The following is a 23194-nucleotide window of genomic DNA, read 5'->3' on the forward strand; positions in this document are numbered from 1 at the left end:
ATAGAATCGTTACCCACAACTTTCGTACAACTAGAACAAGTTATACGAAAATGTCTACGTGAAAACAGTATCAGTGGTTTCAAAACAACATGGCGATATGAACGAGGAACGTACTCTCGCTTATTAATGTCACAATCACTTACAAACAATATACAAAACATCTCCCATGAAAAATAACTTGGAAAGTTTCGCATATGATATGACTTGTCCGAGACAGCTTGCGTAAAATCATCACAAGTTCTACAAAACCACTTTTGTATAATCTTTAAAACAATCACACAATTAGTTTGCGAGAAACGAGATCGGCATCTTCGCACTACATAGCAACAGAGATATAGAGAGACCTTCCTTTCACGCGTTAAGGTCTCTTCCCTCGTTAACTTTTTTTCTCCTCGGTCGTTAACATGACAAGTAAACTATAAGGAACATGCTCCCATTACTTTTATATGAAACTTCTCTTGTAAAGTTTCACAAAATCTTTGGCCAAATACTTACAGCTCACTGATATACCTTGGTTTTTATGGATTTTGACCATGGTATAAGTCCAGTTTTAGAGTCATATCAATGTTTCGAGTCAGTTCAAGAGTCTTTGCAGGCTCATATACGTTTGGGAGCATTTTGGAGAATAAAGAGCTATGTGGAGGATTAAGAGAAGTTGTGCTGAAAAGTTGAAGTCAGAGTTGATAATTGAAGAGCGTGTCGATCGACACTCACCCTTGGTGTCGGTCGACACCCATGCTAAAACCAACCAATTCTCAAGAATTGCAAGTCAGCCAAAGTTTCCTTATTTATAAAGTTCTCACATCGTGTTTTAACCTATACCAGAATTCGACCCACACCCCCGTGCAGGTATTTATTACACTTTAAAAACATGAATATTATTTAAATTTTTATTATTAACATTTTAATATTTATCTTATTTCAAAATATTTTATAAACATAATAATTAAAATTTTTAAATGCTGTAAAAATATTGACTTGTGCGCTATACTACACATTCGACAAATATTGACCCATTAATATGTTTGAGCAATTTTTCTCTTAACAAATTTTTTTTTTCCAAATGTAATAATAATTTAAATATTTGATTAAATATAGGTCATATGGCGAGATTTAGATACATCAGAAAATAATATGTTAGAAACATTAAATATTATTCTACAAGTAATTCAGTGATATTTATATTTAATATCGATATTTTTTATTGTTGAAATAATTAATAGTAACTGAAAAGGTTAAAATATATTTTAGAAATTTTGATATATATATATATATATATATATATATATATTAAGTGAGATTTAGATAGATTAAAAATGAATATTTGGTTATAAACAATCCATATTATTTTACAAATAATTCTAAAATATTTTTTTTTATTGAAATGTTAAATTTATTTATCAACAAAAGAAAAAAAATGTTTACAGCACAATAGAGTTTGGAATATATATATTTAATCTTAGCATATATATATTTTATTGTTGAAAATAATTAATGGTAACAGTTAAACCTATATTTTTGGAATATTCAAAATACATATATCTTAGGCCTTACAAGCTAAATGTGTTGGGATTATATGATACTTGGAAAATATTACATAATATTATTAAAAATATTTTCTAAACTTGAATTTCCTAAAATTTAGCTAATCATTTTAGGAAATATCTTGAACACAGAAATTTAGCAAAACTTGATTTAGGAAATATTTAATAAAATAGAAAAGACAATAACTACCTAAGTTAGGATTATTTAATACTTTAGTGGCATGACAATGTAAATATTGGAGAAAACTAGGGTAAATTCAATTTTGTATTTTTTTTAATAGATTAGATTATTTTATTTTCGGCCATTTTTGAAGCTAAGCTTATTTTAGATTTCAAGAGAAGATCATAACTCTTTCAATTACCAATTGGAACTCATGTTTTGATTTATTTATGTTATCAGATTCTTTTAAGAAGAAAGAAATGCAATAATTGAATGTTCGGTAGTTGTGTCTGAGATATACAGTTAAATTTTCTATTTTTGACAACGAACGACTTTTTATTACTGAAACTTGAGGTGGTCTGGTAACTAAACTGTAATAGAACAACCAGTAAAACAAATTTCTCTATGAAAAACCTTTTACTCCTAGCTAAAGAATAAGAAATTACATTTTTCGGTCTTGGGATGTACGAGATCTTGAAGTTTGGAAAACACAATCGTAGAGTCTTTATCACCTCCAGTTCCGTTAAGAAGCTCGGCCATGCATGAGGGTCATTTCCCATTACAATCCGTACCAAAGTTATGACATGTTGAATGAAGAAGTATTCTTTTCATAACCTATCATAATGCTTCTAATTATGTGTGCGCAAAACAGCTTCTTTCCTTCTTAAGTTGTTTGTCCCCATAAGTTGAATATTTCCTAAGCTATCCATCCCAACTCATATGCATCCACTAAACTGAGTTGTAGAGGTCCATGAACCATTCACCATACAAATATTACCCAAGCTTCAGACTTCTATTTGCTCATTAGGAGTTTCTTGTGGCGATAAAGGTATTGTCTCATTTTCTTTGAACCACGCTTGACACTCGTTTTTCTGCGTACCAGACTAGCTTCATAGGATCTCTGTCTATCCCCTAGTTTATCATCTAAGCCTTCGGGTATACCATATTATATAGAGATAAGGACCATGTCCATTCTGGTTCGTCGATGTTTTCTTTTCTTCTCTCCATAAAAGATAGTCCATATTAGCATAAATGTTCGGTAAATGAAAAATGCAAGGGCTAGATGAAATTGCTGATAAAGACAATGCAGTAATGCTGGTGGGCATTCAAAATAGCATGCGTAACAGCTTCTTCGGGTTCTCCACATCTTGGGAAATAATTATCACATTGCATATGACGACGTATCAGATTCCTCGTTACCGCCACATATAATGTTACATATAATTTTAAGGTATTTCAATAATATAAGGTATATACCTTTTTTACCATTCCTAGTTTCCTATAGCAGTTACAAACAGAATTGAATTGCATTAGGATCTTGTTTAAGCTTGTCTGTTTAAAATTTTGGAGATTTTATAGTAAATTGAACAGTGTAGGAGGAGATGACTCTATCTAATGAGAGAAATAAAAGAGAAGAAACCTATCAAAATGTTCTAATTGGCTACAACAGAAGCCATGGCTAAGGTGTACTTATGCTTAAGGTAAGCTTTGATGAAAGGGTCCAAGTCACCATCCATTACAGATGTGATATCTGAAGTCTCATGACTTGTTCGGACATCCTTAACCAGTTTGTAAGGATGAAACACGTAGTTCCTGATCTGCTGTCCCCACTCAGCTTTCACTACATCTCCTCTTATTTCCTTGATTTCAGTCGCACGCTGCTCCTCCGCAATCACCAACAGTTTCGCCTTAAGTCGGGCCAGACCTCTCGTCTTGTTCGCCGATTGACTTCTCTCCTCTGCCACTCAATATAAAATCATTTCTCATATATCAGTAACGCACAACATGCGAGAAAGCGTCAAGAGGATCATGCGGGATATTCAGATTCTTCACTACAGGTTGTTTACTTAGACCAACATAAGAGTAGATTAGTGGAGACTGCAAGGACAAACCTGAGCAACGGACCGCAACGCCAGTAGGGATGTGTGTAATGCGAACAGCAGTTTCAACCTTGTTGACATTCTGTCCTCCTTTTCCACCAGCCCTCGTGAAAGTAATCTCAAGGTCCTCCTCTGGTATTTCAACTCCGACTGCTTCATCAGGCAGAAGCGGCATCACCTCCACACCAGAAAAGCTCGTCTGTGTGCAAATATCAAAATATAAGTGAATAGCACCAAAAAAAAACACATATGCTTTTGGGGTTCATTAACACTCCACCACATTAGTGAGCGGCTGCTATTTACCATAGATGTGTACAAAATCATATAAATTGTTTCATGTTCTTTTTAAGTAAGAGGAGTAGCTTAATAAACCTGGCGAAGGCCTTTGGAATTGAATGGTGATTGTCGTACAATCCTATGAGTTCCTTTCTCCCCAGAAAGGTAACCATACGCATAACGCCCTTCGATCTCAAGCGTGGCAGACTTAATCCCAGCTTCCTCTCCAGCCGACATTTCAACAATTTTAGTCTTGTACCGCTGCTTCTCCCCCCATCTCATATACATCCTAAGTAGCATGTCGGCCCAATCCTGCACTGGAAGTTATCAAAGAAAAATTATAGGAAACACACAGATAGATGCCTAGCCTCAAAGGATTGTCATGTCAGGTAAACAGTGATTACCTGAGCATCAGTCCCTCCAGCTCCAGCAGTAATGGTGACTACCGCGCCTTCTTTATCATAAGGTCCTGACAGAAGCTGCGTTAGCTCAAATCGATCAACGGATTTGTTCAACTCTTTGATGATTCCCATGGCCTCTTCAAGCAGGCTCACATCAGTAGAATCCATCTCTTCTGTTAGCTTAACAATCGTTTCCGCATCTTCAACCTGCCTCACAAAGTATTATTACCACATTTCTTAAGGACAATGCAAACAATTCAAAAAGAATCAGGTACCATAGATTTGAATTCAGAGAGCAAGCGCAACCGATCTTTGAGATCGTTCAAGGCGGAAAGCGTTTCTTGAGCTTTAGCACGATCGTCCCAGAAGGAGGTATCAGTAGCTTTTGACTCCAAAAGAGCAATTTCGTGTTGTAACTGCTCCAAACCAGCAGAAGCTCTAATCTCTTCAACACGAGCTGATGCTATTTCTACATCCTTCCTCAATGTATAAAAATCTATAAACAAAAAAGGAAAATCAAAACCCCTGTAACTTAAAATTCTCAACACATTAAAGTGGTACCTTGCATCACCCACTCGCTCGTATCACTTTCGCTCAGGTTACTACTCTCCTGTGTAGCGAATGATACTGAAAGACAAAACAAAATAAAAATGGAAGAAAATTGTTAGCCCGATGATGACGAAAATTTTGAAACTGCAGCTATAGACTGAGAGAAGAACAGACTGGGAGAAGTGAGACGAGAGGTGGAAGAATAAGATAGATGGGGGAGACGAAGCGGAAGCGAGAGACGAAGAAGATGGACAATCTTCGGTCGGAGAAGAGGAAGCGTAGGTTTTCCGGCGATGACGAGAGGTCTGAGAACGGTGGTGACCTCCATCGACATATTCCCTTCCGCTGTTTCCCCAAATCTAATCGCTTCTGCAACTTATCCACACCAAGCTAGCTAGCCCCCACGTCATCAGTTTCAAAAAACTTTTTTTAACATCTTCTTTTTATTATTATCAAACAAAACTTTAACATATCACTACATTTTGTGCGGATAATTGTTTTAACTTTTTAAAAAACATAAAGTATATGTTTATTGTATATAAATATTGTGATATTAGCATTCGATTATTATTTGTTTTGAAATTTTTTTTATCATATACTAATTACTAGGTGATTTTCCATGCTCATGCACGGATATAAATATTTATAAAATAAATATACTATAATAATTGATTGTTATTTATTTTAATTTCAATTAACTTATAATTTGTTTACAATTTATATTAATAGTATTATATTATTTTAATTAGATATATGATTTTAGATCAAAATCAAAGATGAAAGATGTGTGGGCCGGTGAATACTCCCCCCAAAATAAAAACTTTCATGTGGTCAGCTATCCAAAAAGTCATTCCCATTGGAGAAAACCTACAGAGAAGGGGTGTTACACAGGAAGCCAAATGTATAAGATGTGGAGAGTTGGAATCAGAAGCTCACATTTTCTTCAAGTGCGACTTTGCTAAAAAGGTATGGCAGCAGTTTAATCTTTCACCAACTGTGGACATCGCTTCTCAGACAAGACTCAAAGCGGTGCTAGTAACCTCCAGGACAAACTGCTGCCTCCCACCTCTAGGAGTCACCACCAACATACTTCCCTGGATCTTCTGGTCTCTGTGGACAGCAAGGAATACACTAATCTTCGAGAAGAAAACCTACACAGTGGAAGACACGGCCATAAGAGGAATCAAGTTAGCTAGGGAATGGATTCAAGCTGAACCGGCTCCACACGCATCATCAGTAAGAGCTAGGAGAGGAATTACCAACAGGCCACGCCTCGAGACAACCCACAGATCCTCTACCGACATCACAAGTTGCAAAACTGACGCGGCGTGGGATAAGAAGACCAACACAGCCGGAATTTCTTGGATCATCGAAGATCTTCCCCGATCCATCGACTTGCGGGGTGTGATGGTCCAGCAAAACGTCTCCTCTCCTCTTGTGGCTGAAGCTTTGGCGGTGAGGGAAGCTCTCCAAACGGCGTCCTCTTTGAGTGTGACACACCTTCGGATGTACTCCGACAACCAAACCCTGATCAGGGCCATCAACGAAAAACTGTTCGAGAAAGAGATCTATGGCATCTTGAACGATATCGAAGCTTTCTTTTCTCTGTTTGTCGATTTAGTTTTCTTCTATCTCCCTAGGGCTGAGAATGGGCATGCTGATGCATTAGCCAAATACATTCTCAGAAACCCAAACCATGTAATGGACCGGCCCATGGGCTAAACCCTTTTCCTTTCCTTTATTAATGCAAAATTTCGTTGACCAAAAAAAAGACATATGATTTTAGATATGTTATATCTAGTCGGCTTTGTTGGTTTTACAGTCGTTGTAGTTATCATTTGGGTATATTAAATTGCATATATTTCTCTGAATTCAACTATAATTTTTTTATTTTATATATATTAAAATATTATGATTAATTTTCTTATTTGCATTATCTGTAAATATATTTAAGGAAGTTGATGTATAACTTAAGATATATTGTGCTTAGAATGAAATATAAAATAAACTAAAGTATCTGATTCCAAATTACATAAATTAATATAACGATAATATTCTACAGTCTCATGCATATATATAAATTTTACAGAAAAAAAACTAAATTAACAGTTGGTTAATATTTTATTTTCATTTATTAATATGTTATGAGTCATACTATAATTTACATTTATAAAATAAATTATTATTGTAAAATTATTTATTCTTATTGTAGTTAAATCTATGATTTTAGATATAAGTTGGATTAGTTGAGTCACTCATGTTGTGAGTACATTGAGTTATAATATTCTACAGTCTCATGCGTATATATAAATTTTACAAAAGAACTAAATTATAACAGTTGGTTAATATTTTTTATTTTCATTTATTAATATGTTATGAGTCATCCTATAATTTACATTAATAAAATAAATTTAATATGTTTTTGGAACTTAATAGGACCATAATCAAAATACCAAAGCAAATCTGAATTCTCATTTTTAAGATTATTTAAAATAAATTTTAATTTCCATTCAATAAATCAAAGGCATAAAGTTATTTAGAATTTGAAAAATATTTCAATTATTGTAAATAGTGATATTTGTTTATGAGCTTTCAAAAATGTATCAACCACTTACGCATGTAACTTCCTATTGTTCATCCCTTTATTTTCTAATATTTTTTAAAAAATTATCAACATATAATTTAATAAATATTATGAAAATACATGCACAACGACATAAAAATCATATTATATAAGTAAAATTTAATTTATAGATTTTTTTTGCTGTAATTGAAAGATATTATAGTCAAATATATATATTAAAAATAGACAAAACATTTCAATTATACTAATTATAAACTATGTATGATACCCTTAATAAATTTTCTTAACCACATTGTTATATAAAAAAGAATTATATATAATATGTTAATATTTTAAAAAGAATCATACGAATTAACCTTTTTTCCTTATTTACATTTTTGATTTTTTATATTTTCTGAAATTAAATTTTGATATTATTATAAAGCTAAGGTGATAACTATACAATTTTCTACGATACATAGGAATATTATACTTTTTGATAAGTATACAATTTCCTATTTTTAAAAATTTCTCCTAACAATTTTATATATATAATTTCCTAATCCTAAGAAAATATAGATATAAAGAAATATTTTATTACTACAAAAGTATATTGTATGTTATTTAAAAATATTATTTAAATAGATTATTTCTATTTTGTGAACTTCCTTTTTTAGTGAAATCATATTATATATAAATATATTTTCGTTTTTTAAACTTTATAAATGTTTCCTTTTTATTATATATGGTATTTGGAAAATTTTGAAAAGGAAACAACATTAAAAATTTAATAACAGTATTTAAACGTAATATTTTTTAATTCATTAAGGGTATTAGTGTAATCAACCACCGTGAGAGTTAGCGTGACCGCGACACATAAGAAACTGACTTCTCAAATAATAATATAGAGATTTCATTTATTAATATGTTATGAGTCATCCTATAATTTACATTAATAAAATAAATTTAATATGTTTGTGGAACTTAATAGGACTATAATCAAAATACCAAAGGAAATCTGAATTCTCATTTTTAAGATTATTTAAAATAAATTTTAGTTTCCATTCAATAAATCAAAGGCATAAAGTTATTTAGAATTTTAAAAATATTTCAATTATTGTAAATAGTGATATTTGTTCATGAGCTTTCAAAAATGTATCATCTACTTACGCATGTAACTTCCTATTGATCATCCCTTAATTTTTTAATATTTTTTTTAAAAAACATCAACATGTAATTTGATAAATATTATAAAAATACATGCACATTCGACATAAAAATCATATTATATAAGTAAAATTTAATTTATAGTTTTTTTTGCTGTAATTGAAAGATATTATAGCCAACTAAATATATAAAAAATAGACAAAACATTTCAATAATACTAATTATAAACTATATATGATACCCTTAATAAATTTTCTTAACCACGTTGTTATATAAAAAAGAATTATATATAATAAGGTAATATTTTAAAAACAATCATACGAATTGACCCTTTTTTCCTTATTTACATTTTTTTATTTTTAATATTTTCTGAAATTAAATTTTGATATTTTTATAAAGCTAAGGTGATAACTATACAATTTTCTACGATACATAGGAATATTATACTTTTTGATAATTATACAATTTCCTATTCTTAAAAAATTTCTCCTAACAATTTTATATATATAATTTCCTAATCCTAAGAAAATATAGATATAAAGAAATATTTTATTACTTCAAAAGTATATTTTATGTTATTTAAAAATATTATTTAAATAGAAAAGGAAACAACATTATAAATGTTTCCTTTTTATTATATATGTTATTTGGAAAATTTTGAAAAGGAAACAACATTAAAAATTTAATAATAGTATTTAAACGTAATATTTTCTAATTCATGGGTATTAGTGTAATCAACTGCCGTGAGAGTTAACGTGAGCGCGACAGATAAGAAACTAACTTCTCAAATAATATTATAGATATATACAGTATTGAATGTTGTTTGTATTTTCGAACTTTTAGAACATATAAAATTATTAGTAATACACTAAGTAATTATTTGAATTGTTATTTGAAAGAAAATGAGATAAGATCTAAAATTAGGTATAAAATGTATTTATAGTAGCTTAAGACATAAATAGCAAAATGGTAAAAAATCTTGTCAAACTCTGGATGTTGACATTTGGAATGCTCACAGCGTCTTGGTTGCCCGCCTCAAGGCCGCTCCAACACTTTGTCTCTGAAGGTCTTGATGGTTTCTTAGTCGCAGCCTTTGAGACCGCTGCAACATGTCGAGTGAGCTCACGCATAACTTCACCAAAAATCATGTGGCTACCACATACCGCTGCAATAGGCCGCTCCAACACTTGGTATCGTCTTCTAAAGGTTTACATCGGGTTTGGGGCATGGCATTAGGCCGCTGTGAAGGCTCAATTTCGTTTCTCGACCAAAATCACTCTTTTTGCCTCAAAACCCTTCAAATGCTTTAAACTCACCAACAACTATCTCCAACACATGATATAGACATATTCAATGCAATGCAACCTAAATATGCCTAAATGGTGATATATATGATCAATATTACACAAAATGATGGTTAAAATCATGCAAATTCATAAGATATCAGTGATTCAATTGTTGCATCGCTATCCATTTCATACACTTCCGTTCAAGGAGGTAACATGTTTTGTTATAGTTGGATCGAGATGAAGAGTGTAAAAGACAAGCCAAGATTACCATTTTATATACAAACGCCTTTTGACTGATCCCTTGAGAACTTGAATACTCTTTTCGAGTTGTATTATCTTTTGATTAGCTTCTTTATATTCATCATATTCATTGTCAATAATATTAGTCGAATTCGAAATCTTAGAGATCTGCTCATAGAAATGTTTTCTCACCGTTTCCCTAAACCCTACTATGTTCACGTTAAAATTCTGATCAGAGGTTTTAGCTCCCACAACTTTGCACTATTTGTAAGGATACAATAAAAAAAAAAAATCACTGACTCAAGAGCCCGATCGAAGATCAGCAATATCGAAATGGATCATAAAACTAGTGAATTCAACATGAAAATGAAAGTTATATGAACTTTTTAGATGAAAGTGGAGAGAAAATAAAGTTTTGTGAGTGTAGAATAAGAAGATACGAGATAGAAATTGAATAATTGAGTTTTAACTGTTCTAAAATAGTTGTTTATGGTGGTTGGAGAAATGATGATAGTGACATTGTTGTAAAGAAGAATAAATGTTAGGGTGTTTATAGTTTTTTTTTGTAATTTTAGAAAAGAAAAAAAAAGTATAATGGCATTCTTGTAAATATTGAAAATTTTAATTATTGTATGGAAACATAATTACAAAATATATAGATTTTTTTTTTGAAATGATTATTACAAAATATTATTGACCAAAGGACATAACCCGTAGCGGTCTTGGTTTCATTTGGGTCCTGTTAGGACTTAGGAGGGGTCTCCTGCGATCGTTTTTTGGGTTGCCTCTTGGTTGAGTTATTCTGGACGCGAACCGCTGGGCTTTCATGCTCTTGTTGTCTTGTCATCTACATTTCGTCGAGTCCACTGAAACTCAGACTTCGATGGACCATTCCGGTTCGAGGTGTTGACCTCGATGTTCCCCAACCTCGAAGCATACATATTGGAAGCTGGGAACTCGGGAGTTCAAAATGCTCCTTGGCTTTGTCTTTGGGGCATGGGGGTGCAACTTGCAGGCTTTGATCGATGTCTCGATCGGTCGAGAGCCCAGTTCGATGTGCCGTGAGTTCCCTCTCAGCTTGTTCTAGTCGATTGACTATAGTTCAATGCGCGATCTCATGGCCCTGTGACTTATCTTTGAGGGTGTAGAGCATGCTTCGTAGCTTGGCCACTTCCTCGTTGATTGACGTGCTTGCGTTCGATTTCTCGGATCATACTCTGCTGTTCTTTCATTTGATTTGAGAGCACAATGATATAATCATATGCAAATCGACAAAAATGGACTTTTATAATCTTGATCTGGTGCAAATGACTCTGCTATCTTCTCCTTTGCATGTTGGTTGTTTCGAGATCTTCGGGGTATTTTTCTCTTGACTTGTCTTCCGATGATTCTGGAAGATATTCCTTCGACATTGTTTTTCCAGTTTCAAACGAGTCTTTGACCTCGTTCCTTTTGTTCGAGCTCGAGATCATCTCTGAGCATCAGTCTTCGATGAGGCCGAGCCCTAAGTCTTTCTTTAACATGGGCCGGCATATGTTTTCGCTAGATCATGTCGAAGTTTGGGTCCAACATTTTTGTGAGAGATAAGGTCCAAAAGGGTGAGGTTTGAGTTGTACATATACCTTCCACATCGCAATATGCAGACATATTCACTAAAGGTTTACCGTCTTCTTTGTTCATCGACTTTCACTCCAGTCTAGACGTGTTAGATCCCCGCGCTCCAACTGCAAGAGGGTGTTAGAGCACCATTATCGCGGGCTCTTAAAGCCCGTATTCAATGTATTCAGATTTAAAAAAAAAGAAAAATTGGCTAATTAAAGAGGAGACGTCGCTTAATTAAGCCACACAAGAGACGGGTTTTGTGAACACGTGTCATTATCTCATCCCTCTCTCTCTCTACCAAAGCATTCTCTCTCTTTCTTTCGTGTCTCCTCGGCGACTCCGACTCCATCTGCTGATCTCTCCTCCACGATGACCTATCAGCGACGACTCCGACTCCATCAACCGGCGACTCTGACGATGACCTCTCCGCGATGACTCCGGCGCCATCAGCCGACTCAGAGACTCACTTCTCGTCAACCTCACGTTTTCCTCCGCCGCCGCGTCTTCTTCGCACACAGGTTTCAAAACACTAATCTGATTCTTTACCAAAAGTGATCATAGACTTAAATCTAAAATCTCATTTAAATCCAATTGAATAAAAGACTAGAGAAGAAGGAAACAAAGGTGGAGAAGAAGAAAAAGTACACAGTTTGAGATGGAGTTTCGAAAGAGAGATCCGGATCAGATATGAGTTTGGGAGATCACATATGGAGTTTCTATTAATAGAGGACGTGGCAGGGAAGCCATAGAAACTGACGTCTCTGTCATTGGAGTAATGACTTCGTTGTGGTGTGCCTTGCTTCCTACGCAAGCATCAGAAGTAGCAGCTCAAATCTGGGAGGTTCAACTGTTCTGTTGCAGCAAATTCAAGAGAGCGTGGGAGGTTCATTTGTATGCTGATCTGACTGAAACTTTGTACAGATGTAGGGGACACTGCAGACTCAGAGTTCAACGGTGTGATCGAAAAGTGGACGGTCAGTTTATTAGTTATTCATGTATTTCTGAACCGGTTTGGTACATTGTGAAACAGAGTGGTATGTTGATGGATCGTCTTGTTTGGTTGGGAAAATGAGCTCGGACTGAGCTCATATTTGGCAGGAACCTTATGGACTCGTGGATATATGTTCAACTATAAGGAGAGAGGGTCTGGAGTTCGGGAACATGGAAAACGAGCGGTACAACGGATCTGTCCAAAGTTGAGAAAATGAAAACTTGTTGTCAAGTGGCTAAGGTGAGGGATTTATGGGAGCATAGTTCATATTTTTCTGTTATACTACATGAGTTATAATATGTAGGCTTAGATCTGATTGTTAGTTAGAAATTCTATGATTATATGGTGAAGGTTGCAAAGTGTGTTACACTTAATAAGGTTAACTTTACTTGCTATCTCCTTGGACTTGTTATTAGTGAAATTGTTATAAGGAACATTGTTTTGAAGATGGTTAAACTTTCTTATTTGCTTGTCCAGTTTATTGGTCTATGCTTTGGTTTGTTTGGCTCCTTGTAGCTTTATTGTATCCTCCATTGATGGAGTTGAACTCTTCTATATTTCATTGAAAGTAGTTTGATAAAAAAAAAGTAGGTTTTAAAGTACATTTAAGTTTCAATGAAAATAGTTTTAAGAAACCTTAATTAAGAGACTTGCATTGGTACATATAAATGTTCAAGTCTCTTAACTAAGTCTCTTAATTCACTTTTACTACTTAAAAGTATTAAAAAAAGAATAAGAGACCCTAAATGGGTCTTTGGGATAATGATGCTCTTAGAGTCTAAAGAATATCCTTTATTCTTGTTTAGATTAGTTATCTAGCATTAAGGAACATCCCTGCTTTTTTGTGTTATATATTTGAAAGTAAATACAACAGAACATTCAAGGGAAATCTCCAATCTTCCAGTTTGTCACACATATTCGAACTTTAAAACTTCAAGAGAGAATTTTATGTAGAAATGGACGAGCCTTGCAAACGGCTTGCAGCGGAACTGCTTTGGGTACTGTATTACCAGTTCCTTCCTTCATATCCACTTCCTCTTCTCCAACTCTCTCCCACTCAAAGCATTGTATCAATGACCCGAGAGCAAGCCCTACAATTCTCTGGGCCAAACCCGAACCAGGACATGCCCTTCTCCCTAATCCAAACGCCAGAAGCTTTTGTGCTTCCTCTACTTTCTCAAACCGCTCTGGTTTAAAGCAATCCGGATCATACCACAAGTTTGGATCCCTATGTATGGCCCACGCATTCACCAACAACGTTGTGTTACGTGGCATATCGTACGACCCCACCTTGCAATCTTCTGATGCCATGTGTGGAACCAACAATGGTGTTGCCGGATGTAGCCGGAGTGTCTCTAGGACGATGTTCTTGAGATATGGTAACTCGCTGAGATCTGATTCTTCAATAAGCCGGTCTAAACCAACTTGTTTATCGATTTCGGTTCTAGCTTTACGTATAACGTCAGGATGGTTAAGCAAATTAGAAAGTGCCCATTCTAAAGTGACAGCTGATGTGTTAGTCCCTGCTATTACCATAACCTGCGCTACGTCAAATAGTCTTAGTTTAATAATAGCAAAAACGTTAACAAAAGACATCATAACAAGTGATAGGCAAAAATAAAGGAAAAAGAAATGGAAAAAAAAATTGAACGAACCAGTATGATGCCTTTGATGATTTGATCAGTGTAATACTCAGTATCAGATTTTTGGAGAACAAGCAAATGATCGATCATCGTATTACCGGTTTCTTGTTGTTCACGTTTATCGTCGATAAGGCCTTGTAAGAACTTATCTGTCTTTTTCCCTAATTCTTTTACCCTTTTCTCATAGCTTGAGAACAATCTCAAGATCGGAACATAGTCAACAGCATTGCCAGAACTCGTGTTGGCTCCGACATCTGCCACTAACTGACGGACACGTTTTGCTTCTTCCTCATCCGTTGTTTCTTCGCCGTAGTATCGTTTTCCTGTCATCATTCTCATTATGTTGTTGAACGTCAAGTCCGTAAGCATGGGTTTCATTTCAACAACCGATTTTTCAGAACCTGTAATTAATTCATTAAAACCGAGTTTTAGAACATGATATTTTAACTCTGACTACGCCTGTCGACATATATTACGAGTGAAGGCTATTTGGATGACGTGGAGCACAATGAATTGAATGTTGTGGCGAAGCATATGAAATCAATCAAAGTTACAATTTATTTTCTTGTGTTCTTTCTAATTGTTTTTTTTTCTAACCGAGTATCCTGGCCCTACCGTGATGGTCCAAACTAGAGACCGAAGTGAGCATGGACCCGAAGATCACTAGGTGGTTCACCGTTAACGGTCTTTCGTCTCGGACGCTGCAGTCCATATGTAAACATAATTCCCATTTTTTTACCAAAAGAAAAAACATAATTCCCATTTTTATGAGTAAAACTCCATTTTTTTCTCTTTCTACTCTTTTTAAAAAGATGAATAAAACGAATGAATGGCTGTAAACTTGTGATTTATTAAAGTTTTGATGGGACCTCTATCATATCATCCACCACAAGGGCCTATATCGCATATGATATCTATTTCATTTTAATTGTTCAACGTTTATGGTCTTAACAGTACAAGTCTACGAATATGTTTTCACTATATCAACAAATTCTCAAACAATAAAAACACATGTAGTATGTAGCATATATACCTGCGCTACGGAAGAGGCGGCTTATGAGACGGCGTACTTCGTCGGTACGGACATAAAGGAAGCAGTTTAGACGGTGGGTGGAGAAGATCTCAATGGTGCAGAGGCGACGGAGGTTGCGCCAGTGATCACCGTAAGGTGCAGCGATTATGTTTGTGTTGTTGTACCCAACGTGCTTTCCAATGATCACCTGAGGCCGGTTAGCTAGAACGACGTCGTTCTTCCCGAAGCACTCCTCCGCCGCGATCCTATGTGAAGACACCACGTATACTAGGCGGGATCCAAGTCGGAGTGACATCACGCCGCCTCCGCTGCCGTGGAGGGACTCAGTGAGGAAGCGGAGGGTGCGGTGGATGGGGGGTTTCAGAAGGCGGAGATGGCCTATCACTGGCAACCATCCCGGCGGAGATGGCGGAAGATTCTGCTTGTTTGGTTTCAAGAACTTGAGAAAGATAATCAATAATATGAGGGGGAATATGGAATAGAGAACAACTACCCTATTATTATCTTCCATTTGTTATTTCTTTTTTTCTCTTTTATTGTCTTTAGTTCAAGTGGTTATATAGTGCTGAAAAAGCATAAAGTAGCTCGTATGATTTGAATTTCGGCACGTTGTAAATTAGGATATAATAATACGAAAGCAATGTTGATGGTTTTGACTTTTCATCTAATTAGATTGGAGTGGAGAAATGCTTTAAGCTATGTGATTTGATGGGATTAGACCCAAGTAAGGCATTACATAAATGTTTTAATCTGACATCAAGTTTCTACTATATTAATTATATACAAAATAAAGTAAATATTTCTTTAATTTTTATTATATACTTTACATTTTCAGTCTATTTTATTAAATATATCATAAATGTTATTATTTGAAATAAAATTCTACAATTTATACATCAAAAATGTTACCAATCAGTTATTTAAAAAAAAATTAATAACTCATCTAAAGTTTCTACCACATAATTTTTAATGCGAATTACATCGAATTGTAACTTTTATTGTAAATCAACTCTAATACAATATGTTACCAGTCGGGGCCATTATTTGGTATATACGAAATATGTCTCTTAGAATTGAAGTATTAAGAAAAATATAGATTAAGTTCATTGTGAATCTAAAACAAATAATGCAATGATTTATTTGTATTTATAAAGACAATATATATATATATATATATGTATTATTAATTTTATGATTTTAGCGGGTTATATATACATAAGATTTTCTAAAACAATATTATTTTATTATCTTATCGTTTTGTCATATTTTGAACCGGTTCAATTTGGGACTGAATAAATTTATTAATTTAGCGAATTTATTATTTTATCAAGTATTAATTTATATAGTTGTTATTGTACTTTGTGTTTTCACTATTGAGAATAGGAAGGTAAATACAGGAGGATACTAGTAATTAAGTAAGTGGTATTAAAAAAAAGTAATTAAGTAGGTAACAAACAAAGTTTGTGTATCTGGATAAAATGCATATAAGCGTCGAACATAAAGATGATATCCCTTATATATTAACTAGATGATAACCCACTCGCATGTGCGGAGTGAGCTCTTATAATAATGTGTTTATAAAATAATTTTAACATTTTGCAACACTACAATTTTTATTAATTATAAAATGATGAATACAAATGTTAGTCTATTAAATATATCATTATTGTTGAAGAATTAACGTATTATATTTCATTTTAATTATTTTTAAGACTTCATATGCACAAAAGGAAATTAAATTTTGCGGCTGACATAAATCACCAAAACCAAATAGGCAACATTGATTGTATAATGACGAAAAGGGTTTAGGTTTTCTGCTCTTGATTTGTTTACTATTGACTCTCTATAAGTGATTTTATTTTCTACCTCTATAGAATTGTGCACGTTCTCGTCTTTGTTTCATTGATATGACTTAAGTTTCTTTTTTTAACTTCTTTTATGAATTCAGTGAATTACATAATGTCAGTTAAAAAAAAATGGACATCTGTAAAAATTAGTTTCACTCCATATACATATCTAAGAATCAAAATTTTGAAAAAAAATCATCGGCAAACTATATTAACATGTTAATATTCAAATCTAGTATATCAAGATATTATAGAATATAAATGCAGACTCGAAATATAAATGTTTGTATAGTATATCCACCAGCTCGGTCTAAAAATCATCTAATTAGAACAACAAAACAAATTACTTATTTCACCAGTTCGGGTAATATCTGAATCCTAACGGATAAATCCTAACCCAAATGGATATCCGAAGATAACCAAACATAAGTATACTTAACTCTATAGTTCTAGTTTATTCCTCTCATTTTATTCAAAATATTGATATTAATGATTCATATTGATCAAAATTAGATAATATACATATAATTATAGACAAAATTATTTGTTACTCACTTAAAATATATATCAAGTTCTCGTTTCTTGCATTAACAAAAGTTGCATCTAAAATTTCAAAACAACAACTAAATTAATGTCTTTCTATTTTAAAGTTTTATCTCCGAACCTATTAATAGTTTAATCTTAAAATAAAAAAAAACAGTTAAGTTAAAATATATTTTAAATACAAAAACGTAAACAATGAATAATTTATTTATTTTTTCTTCAAAATTTAAATATCTGAACCCGACCCAAAATATCCGAATCCGAACATAAAATACCCGAACCCGACTCGAAATGTAGAAATACCCGAACGGGTTCTATACATTTATACTAAAATATCCTATACAAACCCGAACGTGTATCCGAACACCCACCCCTATGATATATGATCATTTGTATCTTGTTTGTACAAAAAAAAAGTTAAACCAATGATCACAAAAATGTTGATGTGGGACTTTTACCATTTTTAGTAATTTATAGTCGTTTTTAGAAATTTAAAATATAATCCATAAGAAAAACTCTAATTGTTTTTATTATATGATTAATGTGATTTTTTAATTTTTTTATAGTATAAAATTAAACAAAAAAGAAAGAGGTTAGAAAATTTTGTATCAAATATGTATTATTCATAATCATTAATTGTAATATATATGTTAATCATATTAGGTAAGTCCGTAGCTTTTATTTAAAGAAAGAAAAAATATTCTTTTGTACACTATTAATTAATTTGATATTTAGTCTAATAAAAAATATAGTATATGTTTACATGGATCAACTTATTTTTCTAGCAATTCTAAGAATCATTCTTGTGATGACGCATGGCTACGAAAACATGTTGTAATGTTCCATGATTAATATATAGGGGATGGAGGAGCATTGCAACCTTTAACTGTAGTTACGTGTCATCACTAAGATGATTCCCAAAATCTTTAGAAAAATAGGTTGGTCCAACTAAATTTATATTATATTTTTTTTTATTAAATTAATTATCAAATTGATTAGAAGTGCATAAAAACATTCTCCATTCTTTACTTAAATAAAATCTATGGAATTACCTATTATGATTAACATACAACAATTAATGATTTTGAATAATAAATATTTGATAATAGTTTTTGTATCCTCCATCATTTTTATTTAATTTATATTATTAATTAAATGAAACAATTACATTAACCATTTAATAAAAAAAATAATTTTCTTCTTATATGCTATATTTAAAAAATTTAAACGACTACAATTACTAAAATTGTTAAAAGTCTTACAATGAAAATTTTGTGAACAATGGTTTTACTTTTTTGATATAAAAAGATACAAATGATCCTAAAATCATATGAATATGAGGTATCATTTAATAGATATTCAGATTAAAATATATATATTATTTAAATTAAAATATATACCATATAAAATACACAAATACGTTAACTTCGAAACTTGCATTGAAAAAGTAGACGTGAATATTTTAATTTTGAAATTTTCATTGAATTAAAGACCATTATAAATTAATAAAACTATTAAAAATATCAGATTAATGGTTTAAATTTATTTTTACATCAAATATACAAATGTTAATTAAATCATATGAGTAGAAATTAGAAAACTTCAGTTAAATATCTACTCTATTTATTTAAAGTCCTATATTGTATCTACTATTGATAAGTCATAGTATGACCATTTAATTAACTATTTTTTTACGTTAAAAGATCATTCTATTACTTAAGCTTGAGGTAGTCTGGGTAACGAGACCGGAATAGAACAACCAATAAAATGTAACTCCCTATGGAAGGATCTAGCAGTCTTAGCTAAAAAATTTGAACTCTGATTGCGCGCTCGTAGAACATGAATGATGTTGAAGTCTGGGAAGCATATCTGTAGCGTCTCTATCCTCTCCAATTCTGTCGCAAAGCTTGGCCAAGCATGGAGTTCCTTTTTCATTGCAACCAGCTCTTTACATTCTGTCCTAAAGCTTCGACATGTTGAATGTTGAAGCATATTCTCCATTGCCCACCACATCGCTTCTACTTCCGAATACAAGGCTGTGAAATTTCTTGTCCCCATAAGTTGAATGTTCCCACTAAAGTGAGCAGAGGCTGTCCAAGATCCATCTAACAAGCAAATGTTACTCAAGCTTATGACTTGGGGTTCCTCATTATTGTTTTCTTGTACCAATGGTTGTACCACCTCGTTCATATCAAACCAGGCTTGGCATTCACTTTCTGCATGTCGAACTAGCTCCAAAGGATCTCTGTCTATCCCCCTGAAAATTTTGTCATTCCTAGCCTTCCAGATTATCCAGGGATAAGGATTCATGTCTTGTTCTGGCTCGATAATACTGTTTTTCCTCCAGAACAGGTAATCTATATTTGTGTAGACGCTTGGTGCTAGAAATATATATGGGCTTGTTGGAGACGATGATAAGGAACAAACTTGTAGAGCTGGTGGACATTCGAATATGGCATGGGTTATAGATTCTTCTAGTTCATCACATCTTGGACAGTAATTATCACACCTCATATTGCGTCTCGCTAAGTTCTTCCTTACTGCCACATGACCAGTTAACAATTGTCATATAAGATGACATATCTTCTTAGGCGCCTTTAACTTCCAAGCGTATTTCTCTTTTTGGCGGATTTGAACTCCACCAGAATTAAACAATGGCACTTGCTATAGATTTTCACATTTCGTCTGGTGATTCACTTTTTCCTATTTCGCCCAATAATTCACTTTGATATAAAAAGTTAGGTTCATACACTTTTTGATGAAATGATTTGTTATTGTTGTGCAAAGAGCAGAAGTTTTTTTATTAGAAAATGTGTTTAGAAGAGGATTTAGAAGGTACCACCAGCATTAGAAATAGCATGTCTTTGAGCTGCTGCTAATGGTATGGAAGAAATTGTTAATAGTAAAACGGTTTAATCTAAACCCATCGACCATCGAGATAATAATAATAATAATAATAATCAGAAACATCCGAACCGGGTCAGAAGATAGATATTTTAAGGTGGTGAGGGTTATATTCGTCTTCTTCAACAGCATCGGCCTACTTCACCTTTCCTTCCTCTTTCTTCTTCACACTCGATACGCTTCTCAGATCCACAGAGTCTCATCTCCTCTTTGATCCCTCTTCATCTTGGTTTATGAGGTAAGATTCCCCCATTCAGCGATGGATCGATACTCTCATTTTTTTCAATAAAGAGTATCTCCACCCAGTACTACTGTTGATTTGAATGAATGAAAGAATGATAATTAGGGTTCTTGATTTTCGATTGCCTTCTGATAAAGAGCATCTGTTTGCTAATATGTTTGGTTCGTTTTGTTGTGCAGCTCGAAGGAGAAACCCACTCTCGGGTAAGTCTTCTGAACAATTTTGTGTCTTCCCCTCAACAGTTTTAAAGACTGTTTAAGATGTTATTATTTTGACTTGAGATTTCTTTGCTTATAATATTCATCATCTGTACGAGCAGAGGTACGCGGATTAAGACCCGCAAGAGGAATATTGCTGCTCCTCTGGACCCTGCAGCATTTTCTGATGCAGTAGTCCAGATTTACCTTGATAATGCTGGTGATTTGGTGTGTTTCGTGTCCTCCTACTTGTTATTAGTATTATATGTGTTTGGTCTAAACTTATAGCTCTTGATTTTTTAGGAACTTGTTGCCAAAAGTATTGAGTCAACAGATCTTAATTTCTCAAGATACGGTGACATCTTCTTTGAGGTAATCTTTTGGTTCACTTTCTTGTTTGTTTTCGGTTATCTCTTTTATGATTGGGAGATGTTTTTCTTGAAGGTTGTTTTCATAGGACGACGTACACAACCTGGAACAGTGAAGCCTGATGAGGGTGAACGCCATCCTTACTCTGTAATCGACTGCGAGCCCAAGCGTGAAGCCATTTTGCCGTCTGTTGTCTATATACAGAAGATTCTGCGGAGGAGGCCGTCGCTCATAAAGAACCTTGAAAATGTCACAAGGAGATTCCTGCAGTCGCTGGAGCTTTTTGAGGAGAATGAGAGGAAGAAGCTTGCCATCTTCACAGCACTTGCCTTTTCCCAGAAGCTCTCTGGATTGCCTCCGGAGACTGTCTTCCAGCCTTTGCTCAAGGATAATCTTGTTGCCAAAGGGATAGTGCTCACTTTTGTGACCGACTTCTTCAAGGAGTATTTGGTTGAGAACAGTCTTGAAGACTTGATTTCTATTCTGAGGCGTGGCAAAATGGAAGACAACCTTTTGGATTTCTTACCACCTGTAAGGCGAACTGCTGAAAGTTTTGCAGAGCATTTCACGTGAGTTTTCCTCCCTTTAAGTTTGTTCCATTTCAATATCATAGTTTTGATTAATACATCTTTGATCAATCAATCATATGGTGTTATATCCCTCTTTTGTCTGCTTCTACATGCCAAGTTTGCATTCTTATCTTCTGTTTTACGTTGTTAGTACAACTAGTTGACAAATAGTTTGTGTTTTACTTTTTTGGATTTTCAGGAAAGAGGGGCTGACTGATCTAGTTGAGTACCATTCAAAGAAAATGTTTGAGGTGAAGCTGAAGGAAATCAAAACCGTTCTTACAAGCAAGGTTACAGAGGAAAGTAGTGTAGATGAAGTCATTGAAACGGTGAAGCAGCTTGTCAAAGACGCCAAACTCCCAGAGATTGAGGTTGTGCGTGTCGTTTGGGATGGTTTAATGGATGCTGTTCAGTGGTCTGGTAAAAACCAGCAGCAAAATGCTAATTCTGTTCTCCGCCAGGTAAGATTCTATTTGCAACTGTCATGTCATCTAAGAGTTGCATATAGTCTATGTGTGTTATTCCATCTAAGAATTGTATGTGATGATGATCCCTATTATGTGTGGTCACGGTTATATCTCTTGATTTCTTTTACCTGTGCGCAGGTGAAAGCATGGGCTCCACTTTTGAACACGGTCTGCAGCAGCGGAAAGCTAGAGCTGGAGCTGATGTACAAGGTCCAAATGCAATGTTATGAGGACGCCAAGCTTATGAAAGTTTTCCCAGAAGTAGTGAGGTCGCTCTATGATCTGGATGTCCTCGCTGAAGACACCATCCTCCACTGGTTCCGTAAAGGAACCAACACGAAGGGCAGGTACGCGCTTTGGTCCCGTAGCACTATACTCATTTGGAATGCTTTGTTTAACAAATTTATCTGATGGTTTTGTTCTTGTGGTAAATGTTGCAGGCAAACCTTTGTGAAGAGCCTTGAGCCATTTGTGAATTGGCTTGAAGAGGCAGAGGAAGAAGAGTGAGTGAACCGTGGTTCCAATAAAAAAGAGCCTGCTCAGTGTGTTTGTGTTTCTTAAGCTAAAGACAATAAATCCACAGAGTTTATTTTCTAAACTCTTTTGTTGCACTCTGTTTTTCTTGATGTATTTTGGCAATATTTCTGCTCTTGAGATGATTGTATTTCCTTTGTGTTGAATATTTTACTCTCTGTTTTCAATATGGGTTTTGAATTCTT

General features: G+C 33.9%; 4 protein-coding genes and 1 long non-coding RNA gene across 5 annotated transcripts; 3 read left to right on the plus strand and 2 right to left on the minus strand.

Annotated features, from left to right (window-relative positions):
• Positions 1 to 2992: 2992 nt before the first annotated feature.
• LOC125594268 (peptide chain release factor PrfB1, chloroplastic-like) lies at positions 2993 to 5276 on the minus strand. The gene is made up of 7 exons (XM_048770531.1): positions 4985 to 5276; positions 4823 to 4888; positions 4537 to 4757; positions 4265 to 4468; positions 3957 to 4172; positions 3597 to 3783; positions 2993 to 3442 (listed from the first exon to the last, which is right to left on the minus strand). The coding sequence occupies exons 1-7, from the start codon at positions 5142 to 5144 to the stop codon at positions 3138 to 3140; spliced, it is 1359 nt and encodes a 452-aa protein (XP_048626488.1). The 5' UTR covers positions 5145 to 5276; the 3' UTR covers positions 2993 to 3137.
• Positions 5277 to 5635: 359 nt separating this feature from the next.
• Positions 5636 to 6532, plus strand: LOC106453708. Its single transcript, XM_013895926.1, has one exon. The coding sequence runs from the start codon at positions 5636 to 5638 to the stop codon at positions 6530 to 6532; it is 897 nt and encodes a 298-aa protein (XP_013751380.1).
• A 3525-nt stretch (positions 6533 to 10057) lies between these two features.
• LOC125594269 lies at positions 10058 to 13126 on the plus strand. Its single transcript, XR_007329797.1, has 2 exons — positions 10058 to 12189; positions 12274 to 13126. It is a non-coding gene; the product is annotated as an uncharacterized LOC125594269 (long non-coding RNA).
• A 352-nt stretch (positions 13127 to 13478) lies between these two features.
• LOC106451544 (cytochrome P450 81D1) lies at positions 13479 to 15984 on the minus strand. Its single transcript, XM_013893484.3, has 3 exons — positions 15339 to 15984; positions 14318 to 14706; positions 13479 to 14201 (listed from the first exon to the last, which is right to left on the minus strand). Exons 1-3 carry the CDS (start codon positions 15847 to 15849, stop codon positions 13596 to 13598), a joined length of 1506 nt encoding a protein of 501 aa, XP_013748938.2. The 5' UTR covers positions 15850 to 15984; the 3' UTR covers positions 13479 to 13595.
• Positions 15985 to 20703: 4719 nt separating this feature from the next.
• On the plus strand, positions 20704 to 23194 carry LOC125594267 (eIF5-mimic protein 1-like). The gene is made up of 8 exons (XM_048770530.1): positions 20704 to 20870; positions 21053 to 21076; positions 21193 to 21298; positions 21374 to 21442; positions 21515 to 22008; positions 22208 to 22469; positions 22614 to 22822; positions 22916 to 23194. The coding sequence occupies exons 1-8, from the start codon at positions 20866 to 20868 to the stop codon at positions 22980 to 22982; spliced, it is 1236 nt and encodes a 411-aa protein (XP_048626487.1). The 5' UTR covers positions 20704 to 20865; the 3' UTR covers positions 22983 to 23194.

This window comes from Brassica napus (assembly GCF_020379485.1).
Source record: "Brassica napus cultivar Da-Ae chromosome A5 unlocalized genomic scaffold, Da-Ae chrA05_Random_30, whole genome shotgun sequence".
Classification (NCBI taxonomy): domain Eukaryota; kingdom Viridiplantae; phylum Streptophyta; class Magnoliopsida; order Brassicales; family Brassicaceae; genus Brassica; species Brassica napus.

What these genes read in the sequence shown, in the direction of transcription:
- LOC106451544 (XM_013893484.3), bottom strand. Translation starts at nt 15,849, where the DNA reads ATGGAAGATAATAATAGGGTAGTTGTTCTCTATTCCATATTCCCCCTC. An exon ending in CCGCCTCTTCCGTAGCGCAG is followed by an intron (nt 14,707 to 15,338) that starts GTATATATGCTA and finishes AATTAATTACAG; the next exon opens with GTTCTGAAAAATCGGTTGTT. An exon ending in TCATCAAAGGCATCATACTG is followed by an intron (nt 14,202 to 14,317) that starts GTTCGTTCAATT and finishes GACGTAGCGCAG; the next exon opens with GTTATGGTAATAGCAGGGAC.
- LOC125594267 (XM_048770530.1), top strand. An exon ending in AGTTTTGCAGAGCATTTCAC is followed by an intron (nt 22,009 to 22,207) that starts GTGAGTTTTCCT and finishes TTGGATTTTCAG; the next exon opens with GAAAGAGGGGCTGACTGATC. An exon ending in GGAACCAACACGAAGGGCAG is followed by an intron (nt 22,823 to 22,915) that starts GTACGCGCTTTG and finishes TAAATGTTGCAG; the next exon opens with GCAAACCTTTGTGAAGAGCC.
- LOC106453708 (XM_013895926.1), top strand. Translation starts at nt 5,636, where the DNA reads ATGTGGTCAGCTATCCAAAAAGTCATTCCCATTGGAGAAAACCTACAG.
- LOC125594268 (XM_048770531.1), bottom strand. Translation starts at nt 5,144, where the DNA reads ATGTCGATGGAGGTCACCACCGTTCTCAGACCTCTCGTCATCGCCGGA. An exon ending in ATTCCAAAGGCCTTCGCCAG is followed by an intron (nt 3,784 to 3,956) that starts GTTTATTAAGCT and finishes ATTTGCACACAG; the next exon opens with ACGAGCTTTTCTGGTGTGGA. An exon ending in CGTTGCGGTCCGTTGCTCAG is followed by an intron (nt 3,443 to 3,596) that starts GTTTGTCCTTGC and finishes ATTGAGTGGCAG; the next exon opens with AGGAGAGAAGTCAATCGGCG.